Here is a 21060-nt window from a genome sequence, read left to right on the forward strand (position 1 = left end):
CTTGACCTCAGGCATATTCAACTTTATCTTTTATCTTGTTCGGCATCAGGCTTAGCTGGCAAGCTATCTCTAGCCATCAATTATAATGTGATCAAAGTCTATGATGATTTCTTCATTGTTTTTCCACATCCATAGACTGGCAGATCATCAGTCAAACTATCCCCTCTTGGAAGATCATTGACTATCTCATGTTTCTTTACATTGATACTCTTCCAGAGCAATGGATATGCCAAACAACATGCAAAACCATCTGTGCTCCTGAATGGCATTCAGAATTTAATTAGAAAATTGTCGCTTTCATGCAGCTCCACTTGCCAGTAACCATCCTTCACTTTCAGAGTAATAAAAGAATTTTTATTCTGGCAACATTAATTCAACGTTTGATGTGAAGTAGGGAGATCACCTCAAAGCTTTATTGGGATTGTTTGGATTTATGCATGTTGCCAGGATTCCAGTCCTCTTCCACACTGCTAATTCAGTTGGTAGGAATTATCGCTTTCTTGATCAAGCCCTTCGATTTGACCTCTTCTTTCTTGTCTTTTGGTCTGGGTTGAGGGCAGCTGGAACTCTCCTCATCCAATGTGATGGATTTTCACCAGGAAGACATCTACAACCTGAAAAAACCCATCTTTATAACCTCCGCTGGTTGGTAGTCAATAGCGTAGTGTGGCTTACAAGGTGCTGCAAATCTCTTCTGGCACCTGCACTGTTACCAAGCTCAGATGTATATCTAAACTGTCTGAAACTCCAGATTTTAATTTTTCACATTTCACTGGGCTCTTCGCTTTATTTGTCCTCTGGGGTGACAGTCATTCTATCATGTAATCTCAACTAATACCTGTGAGAGCTTCATTACAGGGTAATTATTCCGCGTCACTTTGCAAAGGTCTGAGAAGCTCACAATCTTCCACAAAGCGATGCCATCTATCTGCTACTTCATATTCCTTTAATGTTCACCTTCTGCTTTCACAATTCCAATAGTCAGAAGCTTTTAATCCACCTTAAACCAGATAATATTGTATCTGCAGTCATTCAGCTAAAAGCAGCTGCCATTCAAGGGTCAAGGCCCGAAACGTTAGCCTTCCTACTCCCCTGATGCCGCCTGGCCTGCTGTGTTCATCTAGCTCTACACCTTGTTATCGCTGCCATTCTTATAGGATTGTTTTGTTTCCTTCAAGCTACAAACTTGCGCACAAAGTAATTCAACTTCTTGTAGTTAGAGAGCTGCTGGCTTTACACTGGACATGCTTTCTTTCCTTTGGTCTGGATTCCTTACAAATATTTATAACCTGAACACTGGCCTTAATTATTCTGCTGGCTCTTCTGCAAGCATTTCTTCCCTTATCCTAATAAAATTGATTTGATTATTATTCAAAAATACTTGGTATTGGCTCCTTAATTGTTTCAGTTGAACAAGTTGACCACATTTTTATTGATGAGGGGTATAGCCGAGTGCTAAAAAGACCATTAAACATCTATCATGGCCTACAGAGGATGCTGAAAGATGAAGAACTGATCCTCACTTAATGGTAACAATGAGTGAGGAGAAATTGGCAATTGAGATAGAACCATGGCCCCACCTTCTCTCTGTAATCTTGTGTATTCACTTGAAACCGTTCCCCCACATTCTCCCTGCAATCCTGTGTATTCTACTTCTTTTAAATAATCTAATTACTTCTTGCATGCCTCAGTTGAACTCATTTCCACCACGGTCTCAGGCAGCCAATTCCAGATCTTAAGCACTCACATCATGAAAATAAATGTCCTCATGTCTCCATTTCTAGTTTTGTCAGTTTCCTTAAATGCATGCCTGCTTATTCTCAGCCCTTCTATCAGTGATAGTTTTCATTATTCACTGTGTCTAGAGACTTTTATGATTTTGAATACTTCTGTCAAATCTCCCAAGGATTACTTTCACGCAGACTCACAGGTTAACCATCATGCCTTCTCCCGAACGTCCAGAGTATCAGAAACTTCTCCTACACACTGTCCCCTCAGTCTCAGGATGCGAATGACTCACTCTGCAATAGGACATCCCCTTGATCAGTCAATCTAGCTATTGTGCATATGCTGTGAGGTTCAAACTCCTAACCGGGAGGGAAGGCTGAAACATCCTGCATGGTGATACTGAGCTCCCCTGTTCCTGGCAGATCCCAATGTCAAAAGATTCCCCGAAAAGGCTTAGGGTGTGCCTGAAAGTCAGGTGAGCCCCTTGTTGCAAACTGAGATAGTGAGTGTCAATTAATTCATCCCAGATTCATTAAAGTTATGTTGGGTCTGCCATTCATTTTGAGGAAAACAAATAAAGATCTGCTGTATGGTCGGCTTAACAGTAACCTGTGCTAAAAGCAATAACATAAGCATTGTTCCATGGATATTTAGGAAGCAAAATCCTGGAGTATGGCTGGGGTGACTGCACATGCCTCTAACTATCAATTTGAGCGTACTTCAGTCACTGATTCCCTAATTTGCCTAAATGACATAATGACTCAATCTCTTTTCTTCATGAAAATGAGCTCCAAGGTCCAAGGTTGGAGATACATCAAGGCCTATTCATTCAGATCTGAAATCTAGGTCACAGTTCTCAAATTTTCCACACATATAGGGTTTAATCATTTCCAGGATGAAGACCATCCAATTGACCGCTTCGGCTACATCTCACATTTTTCTTAGTCAACAAAGTCTATCTCTTCCAAGGCACACCCTGCCCCTGTCCTGAGCCCATACTTTTCTCTCTTCTGTTTGCACTCACACTCTGCAAGCCCATCTTGACATTGAGACTGATCCTTCAACACTATTCTCTGCAACTGGTGATCACCGAATTTCTCTTCTGGCTCCCCCACATTATCTCTTTGCAGCTTTTGACATGGTTGACCAAATCGACCATTGTGCAGCTGTATGCAACGCAAACACCTGGTCCCGTTCTTACACATGTCACCAGAATATCACCTGCAATACATCCAGTGCTCCCTTAAGATACAACTAAGACTCCCCTATTTCTTACCTCAAGCTGCTTCCTAGTGACACACTTCATGTACAATAGTTTTAATTAGCACTATCACATTGTAATGTCAGCTTATTCCGCATACAGAGGGCCTTAAGGCCCTCCACTTCTTCCTGTCCCGCAGGCCCGACCAGTGCCACTCCACCGACACCCTCATCTGCCTAGCCGAACTCGTCCTCACCCTCAACAACTTCTCTTTCGACTCCTCCCACTTCCTACAGACTAAGGGGGTGGCCATGGGCACACGCATGGGCCCCAGTTATGCCTGCCTCTTTGTAGGTTACATGGAACAGTCCCTCTTCCACACCTACACAGGCCCCAAACCCCACCACTTCCTCCGTTACATTGATGACTGTATCGGTGATGCCTCTTGCTCCCCAGAGGAGCTCGAACAGTTCATCCACTTCACCAACACCTTCCACCCCAACCGTCAGTTCACCTGGGCCATCTCCAGCACATCCCTCACCTTCCTGGACCTCTCAGTCTCCATCTCAGGCAACCAGCTTGTAACTGATGTCCATTTCAAGCCCACCGACTCCCACAGCTACCTAGAATACACCTCTTCCTACCCACCCTCCTGAAAAAATTCCATCCCCTATTCCCTATTCCTCTGCCTCCGCCACATCTGCTCCCACGATGAGGCATTCCACTCCCGCACATCCCAGATGTCCAAGTTCTTCAAGGACCGCAACTTTCCCCCCAAAGTGGTCGAGAACGCCCTTGACCGCGTCTCCCGCATTTCCCGCAACACATCCCTCACACCCCACCCCTGCCACAACCGCACAAAGAGGATCCCCCTCGTTCTCACACACCACCCCACCAACCTCTGGATACAACGCATCATCCTCCGACACTTCCGCCATCTACAATCCGACCCCACCACCCAGGACATTTTTCCATCCCCACCCTTGTCTGCTTTCCGGAGAGACCACTCTCTCGGTGACTCCCTTGTTCGCTCCACACTGCCCTCCAACCCCACCACACCCGGCACCTTCCCCTGCAACCGCAGAAAATGCTACACTTGCCCCCACACCTCCTCCCTCTCCCTTATCCCAGGCCCCAAGATGACTTTCCATATTATGCAGAGGTTCACCTGCACATCTGCCAATGTGGTATACTGCATCCAGTGTACCCGGTGTGGCTTCCTCTACATTGGGGAAACCAAGCAGAGGCTTGGGGACCACTTTGTAGAACACCTCCGCTCGTTTCACAATAAGCAACTGCACCTCCCAGTCGTGAACCATTTCCACTCCCTCTCCCATTCGTTAGATGACATGTCCATCATGGGCCTCCTGCAGTGCCACAATGATGCCACCCGAAGGTTGCAGGAACAGCAACTCATATTCCACTTGGGAACCCTGCAGCCCAGTGGCATCAATGTGGACTTCACCAGCTTCAAAACCTCCCCTTCAAAATCTCCTCACCGCATCCTTAAACCAGCCCAGTTCGTCCCCTCCCCCCACTGTACCTCACAACCAGCCCAGGTCTTCCCCTCTACCCACTGCATCCCAAAACCAGTCCAGCCTGTCTCTGCCTCCCTAAACTTTTCTTCCTCTCACCCATCCCTTCCTCCCACCCCAAGCCGCACCTCCATTTCCTACCCACTAACCTCATCCCACCTCCTTGACCTGTCCGTCTTCCCTGGACTGACCTATCCCCCCCCTACCTCCCCACCTATACTCTCCTCTCCACCTATCTTCTTTTCTCTCCATCTTCAGTCCACCTCCCCCTCTCTCCCTATTTATTCCAGAACTCTCACCCCATCCCCCTCTCTGATGAAGGGTCCAGGCCCGAAACGTCAGCTTTTGTGCTCCTGAGATGCTGCTGGGCCTGCTGTGTTCATCCAGCCTCACATTTTATTATATAAGGTAAATGACAGGTGTTTTTTTGCCTAGGGTTGGGGATTTCAAGACTAGGGGGCATATTTTTAAGGTGAGGGAAGAAAAATTTTAAAAAGACACGAGTGGCAATTTTATAAACACAGGGAGTGGTTCAGGAGTGGAATAAACTTCCACAGGATGTGATGGATGCGGGTGCTGTTACAATGTTTAAAAGACATTCAGATAAGTACATCAATAAGAAGTGTTTGAAGGGAAATGGGCCAAGCACACGCAGTTGGGACTAAGGCTCCCTTCCCATGACATATGACTCTCTGAATGTGACATATTCCAAGCGACCCCTCAGGCTGCTTTCTCATTACAGAGAGACAGTTAGTGGTGAGTTTAACCTGAAGGTCACCAAAGCTCAGGTGAGGTAGAAAAGGCAAAACTTCCACAGTAACCTCAGCTAGTGCAGGAACTGAACCTGTGCTATTTACATTGCTCTGCATCACAGACTAGCCACCGGGCCAATGAGCTAACTGGCCCCAACAGCTCCAAGTCAGCACGAGGTCTCTTGACAACTCTTCCACCTCTAAATTACCACAATGTTGTTTGACATCCTGTGTTAGATGAAGATAAATTTACTCCAACTATATACTGGGAACTCCACCACAAATTCGATCATCTAATCACCAAATTTATCTTCTCCTTGCCAGCTGTCTAAAACTGAACCAGATTGTTTGCAATCCTGGCTTCATTTCTGATCATGAGGTGACAATCTGATAATATATCCACACTTTGCTCCTGCCCTTATATTTCACTACGTCACCCATGCCTTGGGTCATTTGTGGATGAAATACTCATCTTTTAGTGTCTTTGTCACCTCTAGTCTTGCCCTCCAACAAGTCCCTGCCCAGACCCCTATTCATCAAGTTTAGTTCATCCATCATCTCTCTGCCCACTGGCTACCTTGGCCCGTGGTTGAACATATGAGCATTAAGATGTTTTTCTTCATTTTCTGAGATAATGGGAACTGCAGATGCTCTAGAATCTGAGTCCGTCCTCCCCAGATTGACCTATCCCCTCCCTACCTCCCCACCTACACTCACCTCTACTGGCTCCATCCCCTCTTCTTTAACTTGTCTGTCTCCTCTCCACCTATCTTCTCCTCCATCCATCTTCAATCCACCTCCCCCTCTTTCCCTGTTTATTTCAGAACCCTCTCCCCCTCCCCCATTTCTGATGAAGGGACTAGGCCCGAAACGTCAGCTTTTGTGCTCCTCAGATGCTGCTTGACCTGCTGTGTTCATCCAGCTCTACACTTTGTTATCTCTTTCTTCATTTTCAAATTTGTCTATAGTCTCTTGCCTCCTTATGTCCATAATTATCTCCACTGCTACAAGTCTGACAGTCCTCCAAGACATCTGTGCTCCTCCAATCCTAGCCTCCTGCTTATTTATGATTTAATTGTTTCGCCATTGGCTGTGTTCCATCAGCTGCTGAGAGCCTAAATTCTGGTATTACCTCCCCAAGACTCAACACATATCTCTCTATTTTCTCCTTAAAGTACTTTTTTGACATCACCCACCAAATATCCCCAAATATTTAACTTTGTTTGATAATGCTACTGTGAAACAACTGTGGGACATTTTACTATGTTAACGCGTCTTATAAATACAAGTTAAGCTTTCTTAAAATTCTTTCAAGAGACTTGGGCACTGCTGACATTGCCAGCTTTTATTGACCATCCCAAATCGCCTTTGAGAAGGTTTGAGGCAGATCGGCAATATTGAAAGGCTGTATACCATATGATGTAAGTGCATTCTCAGTTCTGGTAGTGAGAGAGTTCCATTTGACAGATAAACAATATAGCTCCAAGTCAGGATGATGTGTAACCTGAAGGGGAACATGCATGTGCTGCCCTTTCTCCTTCTGGGTGATAAAGGACCTGGGTTTGGAAGGTGCTGTTGAAAGACATTTGATGTGTTACTGTAGTGCGTCTTGTGAACAGGGCACACTGCTGTAACTGTGACAAAGTAAATGAACGTTGAAGGTGGTGTTTGGAGTGCAAATTAAGTGGGTGGCATTGTTCTAGATGATGTTGAGTACATTGAGCATTTTCAATGCACTCATCCAAGAATATTCCATCATTTCTGTCTTCAATGAGTCCGTTGCCGATTAATAGCTCAAGATTAACTGCAGTGATTAAGAAACATCTCCCCACATTATCATAACAGCCACCACAGTGGCAGAAGATGAACAATATAGACCTTGGTCTCTCCTCAACCCAATTTTTTTTTTATTTCTACAACACCGAAAACTGACCTGCATGGAAGGGATGCAATGGAGCTGTTGCTTTCCAATGATGACGGGAGAGAAGCGGAACCATATGGAAAGCTATGTAAAGGCATTGATGGGATATAGTGCTTGATGTGGGGCTCACTTCGAAATGACATCATCTCGGTTTGATCACTTTCATCAAACTGTGGTGGGAAATCTGTTAGATTACAAGCCAAACAGAATATTCCTTGTATTAGTAACGCTGCTTCTTTATCCATTAGGGATTTAATAAGTAAACTTCAATATATTTTTAAAAGCTTACATGTACGTGCAGTTCTGTTATTAGATTTTTGTTTCACTTCTATTTAATTTTTCCAATATAAATTCCAACATCTTTTTTAAAATAGTAACTATCTAGGTAAACTTGTCACATTGTAATCTCATCATCCAAGCACTAGTAGTGCTAACAGACCCCCACTTCTGAAAATTACATATGGCTTTGATTCTTCAGCTATAAAGCCTCAGAATTAAAGGACAGCGAGTGCCTGTTAGTTACATCTTAGCCTGATTCACAAGTAATGGTTGTTATAGTCATAGAGTTGTACAGCACAGAAACAAACCGTCTATAACGTGCCAACCAGAGATCTTAAATTAATCTAGCCTCATTTCCCAGCATTGGTCCATATCCCCCTAAACACTTCCTATTCATATACGTAGGTGCCTTTTAAATGTTGTAATCGTGCCACTTTTGCCACTTTCTCTGGCACTCTCATTGTACCACCCTCCGCGTTAATAAGTTGCTCCTTAAGTCCCTTTTAAATCTTTCCCCTCTCTTCTTAAGCCTATCTAGTTTTGGACCTATTACCCTTGGAAAAGACCTTGGCTATTCACACTATCAATGCCCCTCATGAGTATTTTGAAATGTTCCTCTTACAGATGTAAACATTTAACCCGTCCTTGTGGAGATCTCAGCTGAAATGGTGAATGGAGAAACTATTCTCAGGTTTATGACATTACAAAATTTCGAGTAATTTTCAGCATCTGTGGGAATTCTAAACACATTCGACAAGAAACCTCCTGGCATCACCTGTTTGCTGAATGTGGAAACCAGACCCTGTGATTCTTGACTGCCCTTTTGTTTGCTCAGTTCTTAAATGTTATTTTAGAATTGCAGCTATTGCTGTGGTTACAATAGAAAGCAGGCCTGAACATGTCAACATCAAATATGTGCTCCAGGCAAATGAAAATACAAGCAACAACAGGGCATTGTGGAAATAATCAAACAGTGTCAGTTGCAAACTTCTACAGAGACTGCACTCATGTTCACTTTTATAAAAGTTTAACAATTTGTTTCATATTTTGTAAAAAGGCCAAGAAACCCTCTAAAATCTAGACTTTCCTAGGCATTAGTTTGTGTCTAATAAGTTACTCCTCATGTGGCCTTAGATTGTATTCAGGTCTTTTACAAAGAGATTAAAATCAACCGAGGCTACAGCTTTTTGATTCCTCCTCTTGTTATGAAGAAACGAAGCCATTAGGTGAGGATAAGGAGCAAGAAACAGGCGAATGAGCTAAAGTCTATTTTGCCACCTCCTCTTCAAGTCTTCAGCAAAGTAAACACAGAGCAGAAATGAAGATATGACTTGCCCTGTTCTACATGGTTAGTTATCACAGAGTGAAATCGTGCAGCTGGAGACCATTCAGTCCATTGCTCTCATGCTGGCAGCTCTTTGAAAGATCTCTAACTTGTTGCACTGTCATGCTCTGCCACCTTTTTCGGTACTTATTTAGTTCACTTTTGAAAGGCACCGTTGGATCTGCTCACATCTACCTTTCAGACAGTACATTCTTTTCGGGTTTGCCATGTTTGCTTAGTACAAATATACCAATCTCGTACCAAGTAAGCCACTTGCATGTTCTGTTTATTTGAAGCTTTATTACAGCATATCTCAACAAAGATTCATAATAAAAGTTTTGACACACTCTCATTACTTGTTGTAAACTGTGTGCATTGACTTCTGGCCAAATATTCAACAAATGATTACTTGCTTATCGGTATATCTCCTCAGGTGATATTGTAAACATTTCAATTTACATCAATTCTGAGCTGTATTGAAAATAAGTCATCTTTATCTGATTATTTTATGACATGTAATCTATGCAATCAGCCAGCAAAGATCTTAATTCATTTCAGGAATAGTTGTTTGAGAGCAGGTTATCAAATGATGCAAATCCATTTTCTTTTTCCAATCATATTTGCACACACAAACCAGTGCCAAAGTTTACAATCATAGAATCCCTGCAGTACAGAAAGAGGTCATTTGGCCATCATGTCTGCACTGACCTTCCAAACAGCGCCTCATGCAGGCCCACGGCCCCACCTAATCCCTCTAACCTCTTGTTTAACATGGCTATTCCACTTACCATGCACATCCATGGGCTGTGGAGGGAAACCAGAGCACCTGGAGGAAACCCACGAAGACACAGAGTGAACATGCAAACTCCACACATATAGCAGCCCAAGGCTGGAATCAAATCTAGGTCCCTGGAGCTGTGAGACACTGTGCCATAGAGCCACCCCAGTAATTTGTACTGAGAAAGCTGCTATAGGTTCTTTGAGTTGACTGCTCCAGGCCGAGAATTCCCAGCTAAGTTACAGCGCGGCCTATAACAGGTGAATCTCAGAACCAGTTTGTGCAGAATTCCTGAATTAATACTGGGAGTTTTCTCTTGTCTTTGACTTGTTTATTGGGCTAGCAATGGAATAATATGATAATTTAGAGTTGAGACAAATATGGGAGAAGCTGAGTATTACTGAACTTCATGACCCCACCCTTCTGATCTCAAAATATATTCAAATCCTGTGCAAAGCAATAAAAACATAACACACAGTTTTGGCCTTCTGATTCCTCTTCTTGTCATGAATACCTTTCCAAGAAGTAGCAAGGAAGCAATGAATAGGAGGAGACCAACAGCAGTGGAGTTCACAGTGATTGATAATGATGCATTGATTATATTGGCACATAGAGGAATCAAACAGTGGTATCATGTAGGTAGGCCTCAGAGGAGACGTGGGATATAAATATAATGGTTGCTCAAGCACAGAAAGGGTGAAAATTTTCGACAAAATTTTACATTTTCAGTCATATAGAATCTCACTGACAGGTTCAAATTGAAATTGATGAAAATGGAGTTAGCAACAAGTCTTGAGAGTGGAAGTTATTACTGGACAGCAATTGGGAAGAGCAGGGATATTCAGGGTCAGCTTGTTAAGGCAGGTATGATATCAGTTTTGAAAGAAAGACAGTTGTAAAATACCAATCACAAGATTTACAAATCGTTGGAAAAGTCAGCATTTAATGCCCGTTCCCATCTGAGAAGATGTTAGTAAACTGCCACATTGGACTCCCACAGTTCATGAGACCACAGCTGTTTAGTTGATCTGCAACTTCAGCATCTTCAGCAATAGAAAAAATTGTGCAAATATTGAATTCTCTAGATGGTTTTCCAATTTGTTTTATCACTGATGCTGGCTTTTGAGGAAAAGGAGAGAGTCACCCAATCCTCACTGTTCCTAATAAGTTACTTGCTCTAGTCAGCAGTTATAGAAATATGATTTATTTCTATATTCCTGTGTCTGTCTCCATTGTCTTTGAAAGCTGGATAGTTGCAGGTAATCTTTCATGCCTAACATGTACAACTTATCCTACAGGTCTAAATTAAACAGGAGAAATCAATTTCTTGATGCTTGACTCAGCTAGTTTCACATCTTTTAATACAACTGTAATTTCATAGAGTCAAAGAGTTGCACAGCATAGAAACAAATGGTGTAACTCAGCTATGCTGACCAGATATCCTAAATTAATCTCATCCCATTCACCAGAATTTGATCCATATCCCTCTAAACCCTTCTTATTCATGTATCCTACCAGATGCCTTTTAAATGTAGTAATTGTACTAGCCTCCACCAGTTTCTCTGGCAGCTCATTTCATACACACACCATCCTCAAATGAAAAAGTTGCCCTTTAGGACCCTTTTAAATCTTTCTCCTCTCACCTTAAACCTCTAGTTTGGAGTCCCCTACCCTGGGGAAAAGGACTTGGCTATTCACCCAATTCATGCCCCTCATTATTTCATAAACTTCTGCAAGGTCACCCCTCAGCCTCTGACACTTGTGGGACAATAGCTCCAGCCTATTCAGCCTCTCCTTATAGCTCAAACCTTTGAATGCAGCACTCTCCTTGTAAATCTTTTCTGAATTCTTTCAAGTTTAACAAAATCTTTTCTGTAGCAGAGAGGCTACAATTTAATTTAATATTGCAAAAGTGACCTAAACAAAGTCCTGTAGCCTCAACACGATAGCCCAATTCCTGTAGACAATGCACTAACCAATAAAGGCAAGCATACCAAACATTTTCCTCACCATCCTGCCTTCCTGAACCTCTATGTTCAAAGATCTATGAACCCATAACCCAAGGTCTCTTTGTTCTGCAACATTCCCCAGGATCTTCCCATCAAGTGTATAAGTCCTGCCTTAATTTGCCTTTCCAAAATGCAGGACTTCACATTTATCAAAATTAAATTTCATCCGCCATTCCTTGGTCCTTCAGCCCATCTGATCAAGGTCACATGGTGCTCTGCAATAACCTTCTTCACTGTCTATTACATCAACAATTTTGGTGTCATCTGCAAACTTACTAACCATACCTTTTATATTACATCCAAATCATTTATGTAAATGGCAAAAAGCAGTGGACCCAGCACCAATCCTCAGACAGCACCATTGGTCACAGGCCTCCAGTCTGAAAAACAACCCTCCACCATTACCTTCTGTATTCTACCTTCAAGCCAATTTGATAAGCAAGTGGCTAGCTCTCTCTGGATTCCAGTGATCTAACCTTCCTAACCAGTTTAACATTTTGCAGAATTTTAGCAAATTCCTTGCTGAGGACCATTTGAACAATGTCCACCATTCAGCCTTCATGAGTCTTCTTTGAAATAATCAATCAACTTATTAAGAAACAATATCCCACACACAAAGCCCCTTGGACTATCCCTAATCAGTTGTTGTATTTCCAAATACATGTAAATCCTGCCCCTCAGAATCCCTCCAGCCACTTGCACATCACTGATATCAGACTTACAAGTCTATAGTTCCCTGGCTTTTCCTTACCAAGTTTCTTAAATAATGACACTACAATAGCTAACCTCCAGTCTTCTGGTACCTCACTCTTGGCAATCAATGCTGCAAATATCTCAGCAAGGGGCCCAGCAATCATTCACCTAGATTCCCACAGAATTCTGGAATACGCCAAATCAGGTTCCGGTGATTTATTCATCTTTGTGTGGAGATGTTGGTGTTGGACTTGAGTGGACAAAGTTAGAAATCACACGACAACAGGATATAATCGACAGGTTTATTTGAAAACACGAGCTTTCGGAGTATAGCCTCTTCACCAGATGAAGTGAGAAAGCAGCACACGGAACATAGAACTTATAAGTAAAATATCAAAGGGTCACACAACTGATGAGGATGTATTAAACAAACCTGAGATTGTTGTTATATCTTTAATCAGTAAGAAGGTTTTAATTAATTAGTATGTATATGTAAATCCCCAAATCCCTTTGAAGTTACTGTCTTGAGAAAATTAAAGGTTTTATCAGTGCAAAGAAGGAGTGACGTTTTAAGTCAGACAATGCATGTTAGGTGGGAGGCCTTGTTTAGAATTTGTTTGTGTTTTAGTTTGGAGTCAGACTGGGTTTTATTTCTACAGTAGGGATTTATAAAATGTCATATTGGCTAACAGTCTATAAATTGTGTGCTTTTTGAACAAAATAGAATGTATCTGCTCATACAAATATACCCCATTGATTTAGATGCATGCGTGCATGCATGCACATGTGTGTGTATGCGCGTGTGCGTGTGTGTGCGTGTGTGTGTGAGTATATGTGCGTTTAGGGGACAGCGTGTGTATGCGTGTGTGTGAGAGAGAGGGGTAGAGGTGGAGAGAGGAGTGTGAGAGAGAGTGGGTGTGTGTGTATATGTGTGACAGAGTGAGAGAGTGTGTGTGCGTGCTTAGGGGACAGCGTGTGTGTGTGTGGAGAGGCAGTGTGTGCATGCGTGTGTGTGAGAGAGAGGGAGAGAGGTAGAGAGAGGAGTGTGAAAGAGAATGGGTGTGTGTGTATATGTGTGACAGAGTGAGAGAGTGAGTGTGTGTGTGTGTGTGTGTGTGTGTGTGTGTGTGTGTGTGTGTGTGTATGAGACAATGAGAGAGAGTGTATGTGCGTGTGTGTGTTTTTAGGGGACAGCGTGTGTATGCGTGTGTGTGTGGGGAGGGGGCAGCATGTGTATCTGTGTGTGTGAGAGAGAGGGAGAGAGGTGGAGAGAGGAGTGTGAGAGAGTGTGTGTGTGTGTGTGTGTGTGTGTGTGTGTGTGTGTGTGTGTGTGTGTGTGTGTGTGTGTGTGAGAGAGAGGGTGTGCATGTGTGTGTGTGTGCGTGTGCGTGAGAGAGAGAGAGAGAGAGCGGGAAAGACAGAGGTCAAGGACAAGGACATTTGGCCTCAAATCTTTGGGTAGATGGCACATGTATTCTAAGGCAGACTTCGGGATACACAACAGTCGCCGAGCGGAGGCTGATAGCCAAGTTCCACGAGGACAGCCTTAACCAGGATCTTGGGTTCATGTTGCACTAATGGTGCCCTCACAAGACTATACACTCTCTCACACAAACAGACACACACATACACGCACACACTCGTGCACACATACATGTAAATCTATGGGGTGTATTGTATTAGCAGATGCATTCTATTTTGTTCAAAAAGCATACAATTTAAAGACAGTCAGTCAATATGGCGTTTTATAAATTCCTACTTTAGAAGTACAACCAGTCTGAATCCAAACCAAAACACAAAACGATTCTAAGCAAGGCTACACACCAAACATGCATTGCCTGACCTCAAGCGCCACCTCCTCTTTACACTGATAAAATCTTTAGTTCTCTCAGGGCAGTAACTTGAAAGAAATTTAGGGATTTACATAATCAATTAAAACCTTCTAACTGATTAAAGATTTAACAGTATCTTAGGTTTGTATATTACACCCTAATCAGTTGTGTGACCCTTTGGTCTTTTAATTCTAAATCCTGTGTTCTGTGTGCTTCTTTCTCACTTCAAGCAAAGGAGCAAGGCTCTAAAATCTTGTGTTTTCAAATAAGCCTGTTCGACTTTAACGTGGTATAATGTGATTTCTGCCCTTACCCACCTTTGTGCATTTTAAGATGTCTAGCATCATCTCCGCTGTAATATGGACACTTTTCAAGATAGCACTATTTATTTCTCCAAGGTCCCAAGCTTCCATATCCTTCTCCACAGTATGACATGAAATGTTTATTATCTCACCTGTCTCCTGTAGTTTCACATAGAGAGCCTTGTTAATCTATAAGGGGCCCCATTCTCTCCCTATTTATTCTTTTACCCTTAACATATTAGCAGAATCTCTTTGGCTTCTCCTTAATTCTATTTGCCAAAGCTATCTCGTGTTCCCTTTTTGCCCTCTTGATTGGTCTCTTGAGTATACTCCTATTGCCCTTATACTTTTCTAGGGATTCACTCAACCTTAGCTGTCTATTACCTGACATGTGCCTCCTCCTTTTTCTTGATCAGAGCCTCAAGTTCTCTTGTCTTCTAGCATTCCCCATGCCTACCAACCTTGCTCTTCACACTAACAGGAACATATTGTCTCTGGGCTCTCATTATCTCAGTTTTGAAGGCCTCCCACTTTCCACCTATCCCTTACCTTGGCCGCTCCCAATTAAATTTTAAAAATTCTTTCCTAATTCATCAAAATTGGCCTTATTCCAGTTTAGAGCCTTAACTTTCAGATCAGGTCTATTCTTCTTCATACCTATCTTAAAACTAATAGAATTATGACCATTGGCCCAAACTGCTCTCCTTCTGACACCTCAGTCACTTACCCGGCCTTATTTCCAAAGAGTAGGTCAAGTTTTGCTCATTTTACGGTCGGAATGACCACATACTGAATAAGAAATTTTCTTGAACACACTTAACAATTCCTCTCCATCCAAACCCTTAACACAATGGAAGTTCAAATCTCTTAGCGTTGCAACCATAATATTCTTACAGGTAACTGAGATCTCCTTAAAAATTTGTTTCTCAATTTCCCATTGGGTGGGACTGACTATCGGGTGGCCTATAGTACAATCCGAATAAGGTGATCATCCCTTTTTTATTTCTCAAATCCACCTAAATAACTTCACTGCAAGTATTCCCAGGAATATCATGCCTAAGTACAGCTGCAAAGTTATCCCAAATCAAAAACACCATTCCCACTCCTCCTTTGCCCCCTTTTCTATCCTTCCTATGGCATCTATGCCCTGGAACATTAAGATGCCAGTCCTGCCCTTCCCTGACCCAAACTTCGGTAACAGCTATGATATCCCAGTACCATGTACCCAGAATGCCCTGAGTTATCTCTTTTACCTTTCAGGCCTCTTGCATCAAAGTCAATGCAGTTTAATTTATCAGTCATATCTCATTTTCTTCTTTGCTCTTGCTTGCCTTGACTATTTGACTTATTCCTCTTCTCAAGTGTACCAGACCATCCCACCTCCCCCCACCCCCCCACCTCCAAAATCTTTACTAGTTTAAAGCTTCCTGTGTATTACTAGCCAAAGCCAGGATATTAGCCCACTTCCAAATTAGGCATAACCCATCCTTCTTATACAGGTCACCTCTACCCCAGAAGAGATTCCAATGATCGAAAAATGTGAATCCCTAGCACCTGCACCAGTGCTTCAGCCACACATTCATCTGCTATATTCTTTTATTCCTACCCTCACTAGCTCACGGCAGTGGGTATAATCCAGGTACTACGACCCTCGAGGACCTACTTTTAAAACACCTGCCTAGGTTCCTATATTCTCTCACCAGAACTTTCTCTTCAGAATCAGAACAAGAATAGTTTTTTTTGTCACGTGCATTCGAATGAAAAGTTTGTAATGTCGCCTCTTGGTGTCATCTTAGGTACAGAGTACTGGGTACAGGTACTTTAAGAGATGGTAAGAACTGCCAATGCTGAGTCAGAGATAACACAGTGGAGCACAACTGGCCACTCTGAAACATCAGCTTTCCTGCTCCTCTGATACTGCCTGGCCTGCTGTGCTGTGCTCCTCCAGCTCCAGCTATGATAACTGCGTTATCATAGATACTTTAAGTGTTGTTACAGAGTTAAAAAAAACCAAGATTAGCATGGGAGCAGAGTTTAGAACGTCCAGAATGATCATAAAAGTGACCATAAGCACTTAAGTTCCAGTCCCTCTCCAATGTGAGTCCATACCGCTGGATCCAGAACATGACGCCATGCTGCCTCCACATGCAGGTCTCCGTTCAGGACGTGCTCGATCACTGCTCTGTCACTGGCTCACTCCGCTGCCACTGTGGGACTCAGCCTGAGAATCAGCACAGTCACTCCACCATGGGATTCCATTCCTGCTCACTCTGCTGCCACTGTGGGACTCAGCCTGAGAATCAGCACAGTCACTCCACCACGGGACTCCATTCCTGCTCACTCTGCTGCCACTGTGGGACACAGCCTGCGAATCGGTCGGGTCACTCCGCTGTGGGAAGCAATCTGTGAATCAATCGGGTCACTCCGCTGTGGGATTCAGCCTGTGAATCAGTCGGGTCACTCCGCTGTGGGACTCAGTCTGTGAATCAATCGGGTCACTCCGCTGTGGGAAGCAATCTGTGAATCAGTCGGGTCACTCCACTGTGGGATTCAGCCTGTGAATCGGTTGGGTCACTCCACTGTGGGATTCAGCCTGTGAATCGGTCGGGTCACTCCACTGTGGGATTCAGCCTGTGAATCGGTCGGGTCACTCCACTGTGGGACGCAGTCTGTGAATCAATCGGGTCACTCCGCAGTGGAGCACAACTTGTGAATCGGTCGGGTCACTCCGCTGTGGGACTCAATCTGTGAATCAGTCGGGTTACTCCGCTGTGGGATTCAGCCTGTGAATCAGTCGGGTCACTCTGCTGTGGGACGCAGTCTGTGAATCAGTCAGGTCACTCCGCTGTGGGAAGCAATCTGTGAATCAGTCAGGTCACTCCGCTGTGGGAAGCAATCTGTGAATCGGTCGGGTCACTCCGCTGTGGGATGCAGCCTGTGAATCGGTCGGGTCACTCCGCTGTGGGATGCAGCCTGTGGATCGGTTGGGTCACTCCGCTGTGGGACTCAGCCTGTGAACCAGTCAGGTCACTCCGCTGTGGGAAGCAGTCTGTGAATCAGTCGGGTCACTCCACTGTGGGACTCAGCCTGTGAATCAGTCAGGTCACTCCGCTGTGGGAAGCAGTCTGTGAATCAGTCCAGTCACTGCACTATGGAACTCAGCCTGTGCTCACTCCGTCACTGCAGCAGGACTCGTCCCGCGAATCAGCCTACTCATTCCACCACAGGACTCGGCCCACGCACTCAGCTCCTGCTCGGGCTCCGGCCATGATCCGTTTCCCTCAACTCCTAAGTCTTTGGTACCCATGTATAGAGTGACTTCCCGCTGGTTACTCTCTCCTTTGAGAATATTCTGCCCTGTTCCGAGACATCCTTGACCCTGGTACCAGGAAGGCAACACACTGTTTTGATGTCTCATTGTCGGCTGCAGAAATGTCTGTCTGCGCCCCAAATAAAGAATCCCCTATAACAATCGATCGCTTGGAACCTGACGTACCTACCCCTCATTACAGTAAAGCCAGTCTTGGTACTAGAAACCTGGCTGTCAGTGCTACATTCCCCTGAGAGTCCATCACCCACCCCATATTTTCCAAAACAACATCCTTGTTTGAGATGGAGATGACAGCAGGAGACTCGTGTACTACCTGCTTCCCTCTCCTACATTTCCTGGAAGTAACCGATCTACTTGACTATATCTGTGGCTTTTCTACCTTTCTGAAACTGCCATCTATCACACACACTCACTCCCCTGCCACCCCAAACCCAGGCTCCTGTAAATTCCTCATTCCCTCTAACTGCTACTCCAGTGTATTAGTACGATCTGAGAGGTTTTGCAACCAAACACACTTTCTGCGGATAACAAAGTGTGAAGCGGGATGAACATAGCAGGCCAAGCAGCATCTTAGGAGCACAAAAGCTGACATTTTGGGCCTAGACCCTTCAGAAGGGTCTGATGAAGGGTCTAGGCCCGAAACATCAGCTTTTGTGCTCCTAAGATGCTGCTTGGCCTGCTGTGTTCATCCAGCTCCACACTTTGTTATCTCGGATTCTCCAGCATCTGCAGTTCTCATTATCTCTGATACACTTCCTGCAGATATAATTTCAAAGAACATTGAAATTCTCCCTAATCCCCTACACCTGACAGGAAGAGCACATCACTCTGCAAAGGCCATCTCTGCATCTTAATCTACAGGCACAGGAAGTATCTCAGTAAGGCATAAAATAAATTCCTTGCCCTACTCATTATTATAGATAGATTTCAGAGCTGATCGGGCTCTGAACTCCTGACACTCCCAGCTTTGAGTCATTCCAATAATAAGGTCTCTCCAAAGTCAGCTGTGAAATTTCACTATTTTTCTTGGACCGAAATCCAATTTCCAGAGATGCTAGTAATTTCAGTCAGTCAGCTGTGCAAGTTCACTGCTTGGTTTTATTTTGCTGAATTCTAGGGCCATCTACTGACCTCCCACAGGGTCTGTCCCAAAACTCTGACTCCTGTTCGCTCTCTTTCCTCCTATTTAATGTACTGTTTTTCAGTTCAGACAATTTAATTAATTCCACGCTGGTTTCAGAAGAGGCAAACTTCTGTGGTCAGCTGATTAGCCACAGCTCTTTTAAGTCCTTGTTTCTTCCTTTACATAAAAAAAAGTCCATGAATGTCTCAGGTATTAAATCAGATAATGGAAGTTAAAATGGTAGAGTTCATATTTACCACCATTGTGACAACTTAGAACTTTTGTGAGAAGTAAACAATGTATTTTGATGATCGCAACATATTTAAGAATCTAACTAATCAGAATAAAGTACCTATGATAACCAAATAGGATACAACATTCCTTTTAGGTCCTGATGTTGGATTGAGAGAATGATCTATTCAGCACTTTTAGATAGTGCAAAAGTAGTAACAAGAGGAGTTGAGTATATGGACACCTAATTAAAATGAATAAAAGTGAACTAGGTTAACATGTTTGCTCTTCACCATCTGTAAAAATTTATACAGTTGAATCAATAACAAGTGCTTGATGTGAACAGAACACAGACAGATGGTAGGATAAATGACCAATGTGAAAAAATACATTAAAGATGTCTGGTGCTCGATAATAGGTGACATTATAGGACCACACCTCATACAACCACAGGGACAACTCCAGGAGAATTGCAAATAGGGAGAAGAGTCTACACCAGGTTAAACCTGATCTTCCCAGATGTCGGGGCAGGATGAAATGGTATCAGGAACACCAATACTGGACATAAGTCTCCTCTAAGCGAGAGAGGCAATTTACTTCAGGGACAAAATTTGGTGTCAAAACCACAGGAATGGTTCTGCATGGGTAAGAGGGATGGTCGATGCGAGGTCAACTTGATGGTAAGTTTTTAATATGCTTTATTTGGTCTTCTCTTGTGAAGCCTTTTACAAAATGCTATGCTTTCTGGAAAACTTTACCTGGACTCGATGACTCTTCAACAGACAGGCATCAGCAAGTAATTTGCTAAGGCTAAAGTAAACATCAGAATGCTCTCTATTTTGAGATATGGCAAACAGCCGGAGGCAATATTATCAAACTCTAAAGTGTTCTGGGTACTCTACAGTAAGCTCAAGGGTGTGATCAGGAGTGGAGCCTGAATTTGGAATATATTTGTCTGTAAGCACAACATAAATCTGGATCATATTCTGATTTCAAACATAACAGTTCAACAAAAATCAAATAGTGAGTTAATAAATCAGCGCATACATTATTGAGATCTCGTAGGATGGGTTGCTGTCTCCTTCACAAACTACCTGAGACAACACTATCAAATTTTAACATATATTCAATAGACCATTGTAGCAGGGGGCAAAATCAGGCATGAATAAATGGGGACATATTTCTAAAGTGAGAGGAGAAAGACTTAAAAAACACGAGGGGCCGTATTTTACAACAAGAAGTGGCTTGTATGTACAATGTAAAATGTATTATGTAGAACTATCTGAGAAAGTGATGGATAAAGGTACAGTTACAGGTGCATCTGGTTTAGTTTGGGAATATGGTCAGCATGGACTGGTTGGGCTGAAGAATCTGTTTCCATGTGTATGACTATATAACTAGCTCAGGCATTGTCACAACTTACATTTTCTATTCCCTCTTTGTGCCTTGGTTTCCAGACTATTAATTTAGACCTTCCAAAAAGACAGATTTTTGAGCAATAAACAGAATTGTGTTGGTAAAAAGTTGGCTTTGGATGTGAATTTGCTCGCTGAGCTGGAAGGTTCGTTTTCAGACGTTTTGTCACCATTCTAGGTAACATCATCAGTGAGCCTCCGACAAAGCGCTGGTGTTATGTCCCGCTTTCTATTTATCTGGTTAGGTTTCCTTGGGTTGGTGATGTCATTTCCTGTTCTTTTTCTCAGAGGATGGTAAATTGGCTCCAAATCACCTATACAGCGTATTCAAAAAGAATGGGTACCCTATGAACACAGTCCGCCGATTCCTCAGCAATAAACCCAAACAAACAGGCAAAACGGGCTCAGAAACCATACCCACTCTCCCCTACATCAAAGACATTTCCGAAATGACTGCCAGACTCCTCGGACCCCTTGGCATCAGGGTTGCCCACAAACCCACCAACACACTAAAACAGCAGCTAATGAACTTAAAAGACCCTATACAGACAACAAATAAAACGAACGTCATCTACAAAATACCTTGCAAGAACTGTGACAAACACT

The 21060-nt window shown here is 43.3% G+C and overlaps 1 protein-coding gene across 1 annotated transcript in view; it reads right to left on the reverse strand.

Annotated features, from left to right (window-relative positions):
- The window catches only part of LOC125465063 (uncharacterized), a 60097-nt gene that overhangs the window by 18805 nt on the left and 20232 nt on the right, over positions 1-21060 (reverse strand). The window contains exon 6 of the mRNA XM_048558146.2: positions 7150-7321. Within this exon, the coding sequence (XP_048414103.1) occupies positions 7150-7321 (172 nt within the window). The remainder of the gene's footprint in view (positions 1-7149; positions 7322-21060) is intronic.

The sequence above is a fragment of the Stegostoma tigrinum genome, chromosome 24 (assembly GCF_030684315.1).
Source record: "Stegostoma tigrinum isolate sSteTig4 chromosome 24, sSteTig4.hap1, whole genome shotgun sequence".
In the NCBI taxonomy this organism is placed as follows: Eukaryota; Metazoa; Chordata; class Chondrichthyes; order Orectolobiformes; family Stegostomatidae; genus Stegostoma; species Stegostoma tigrinum.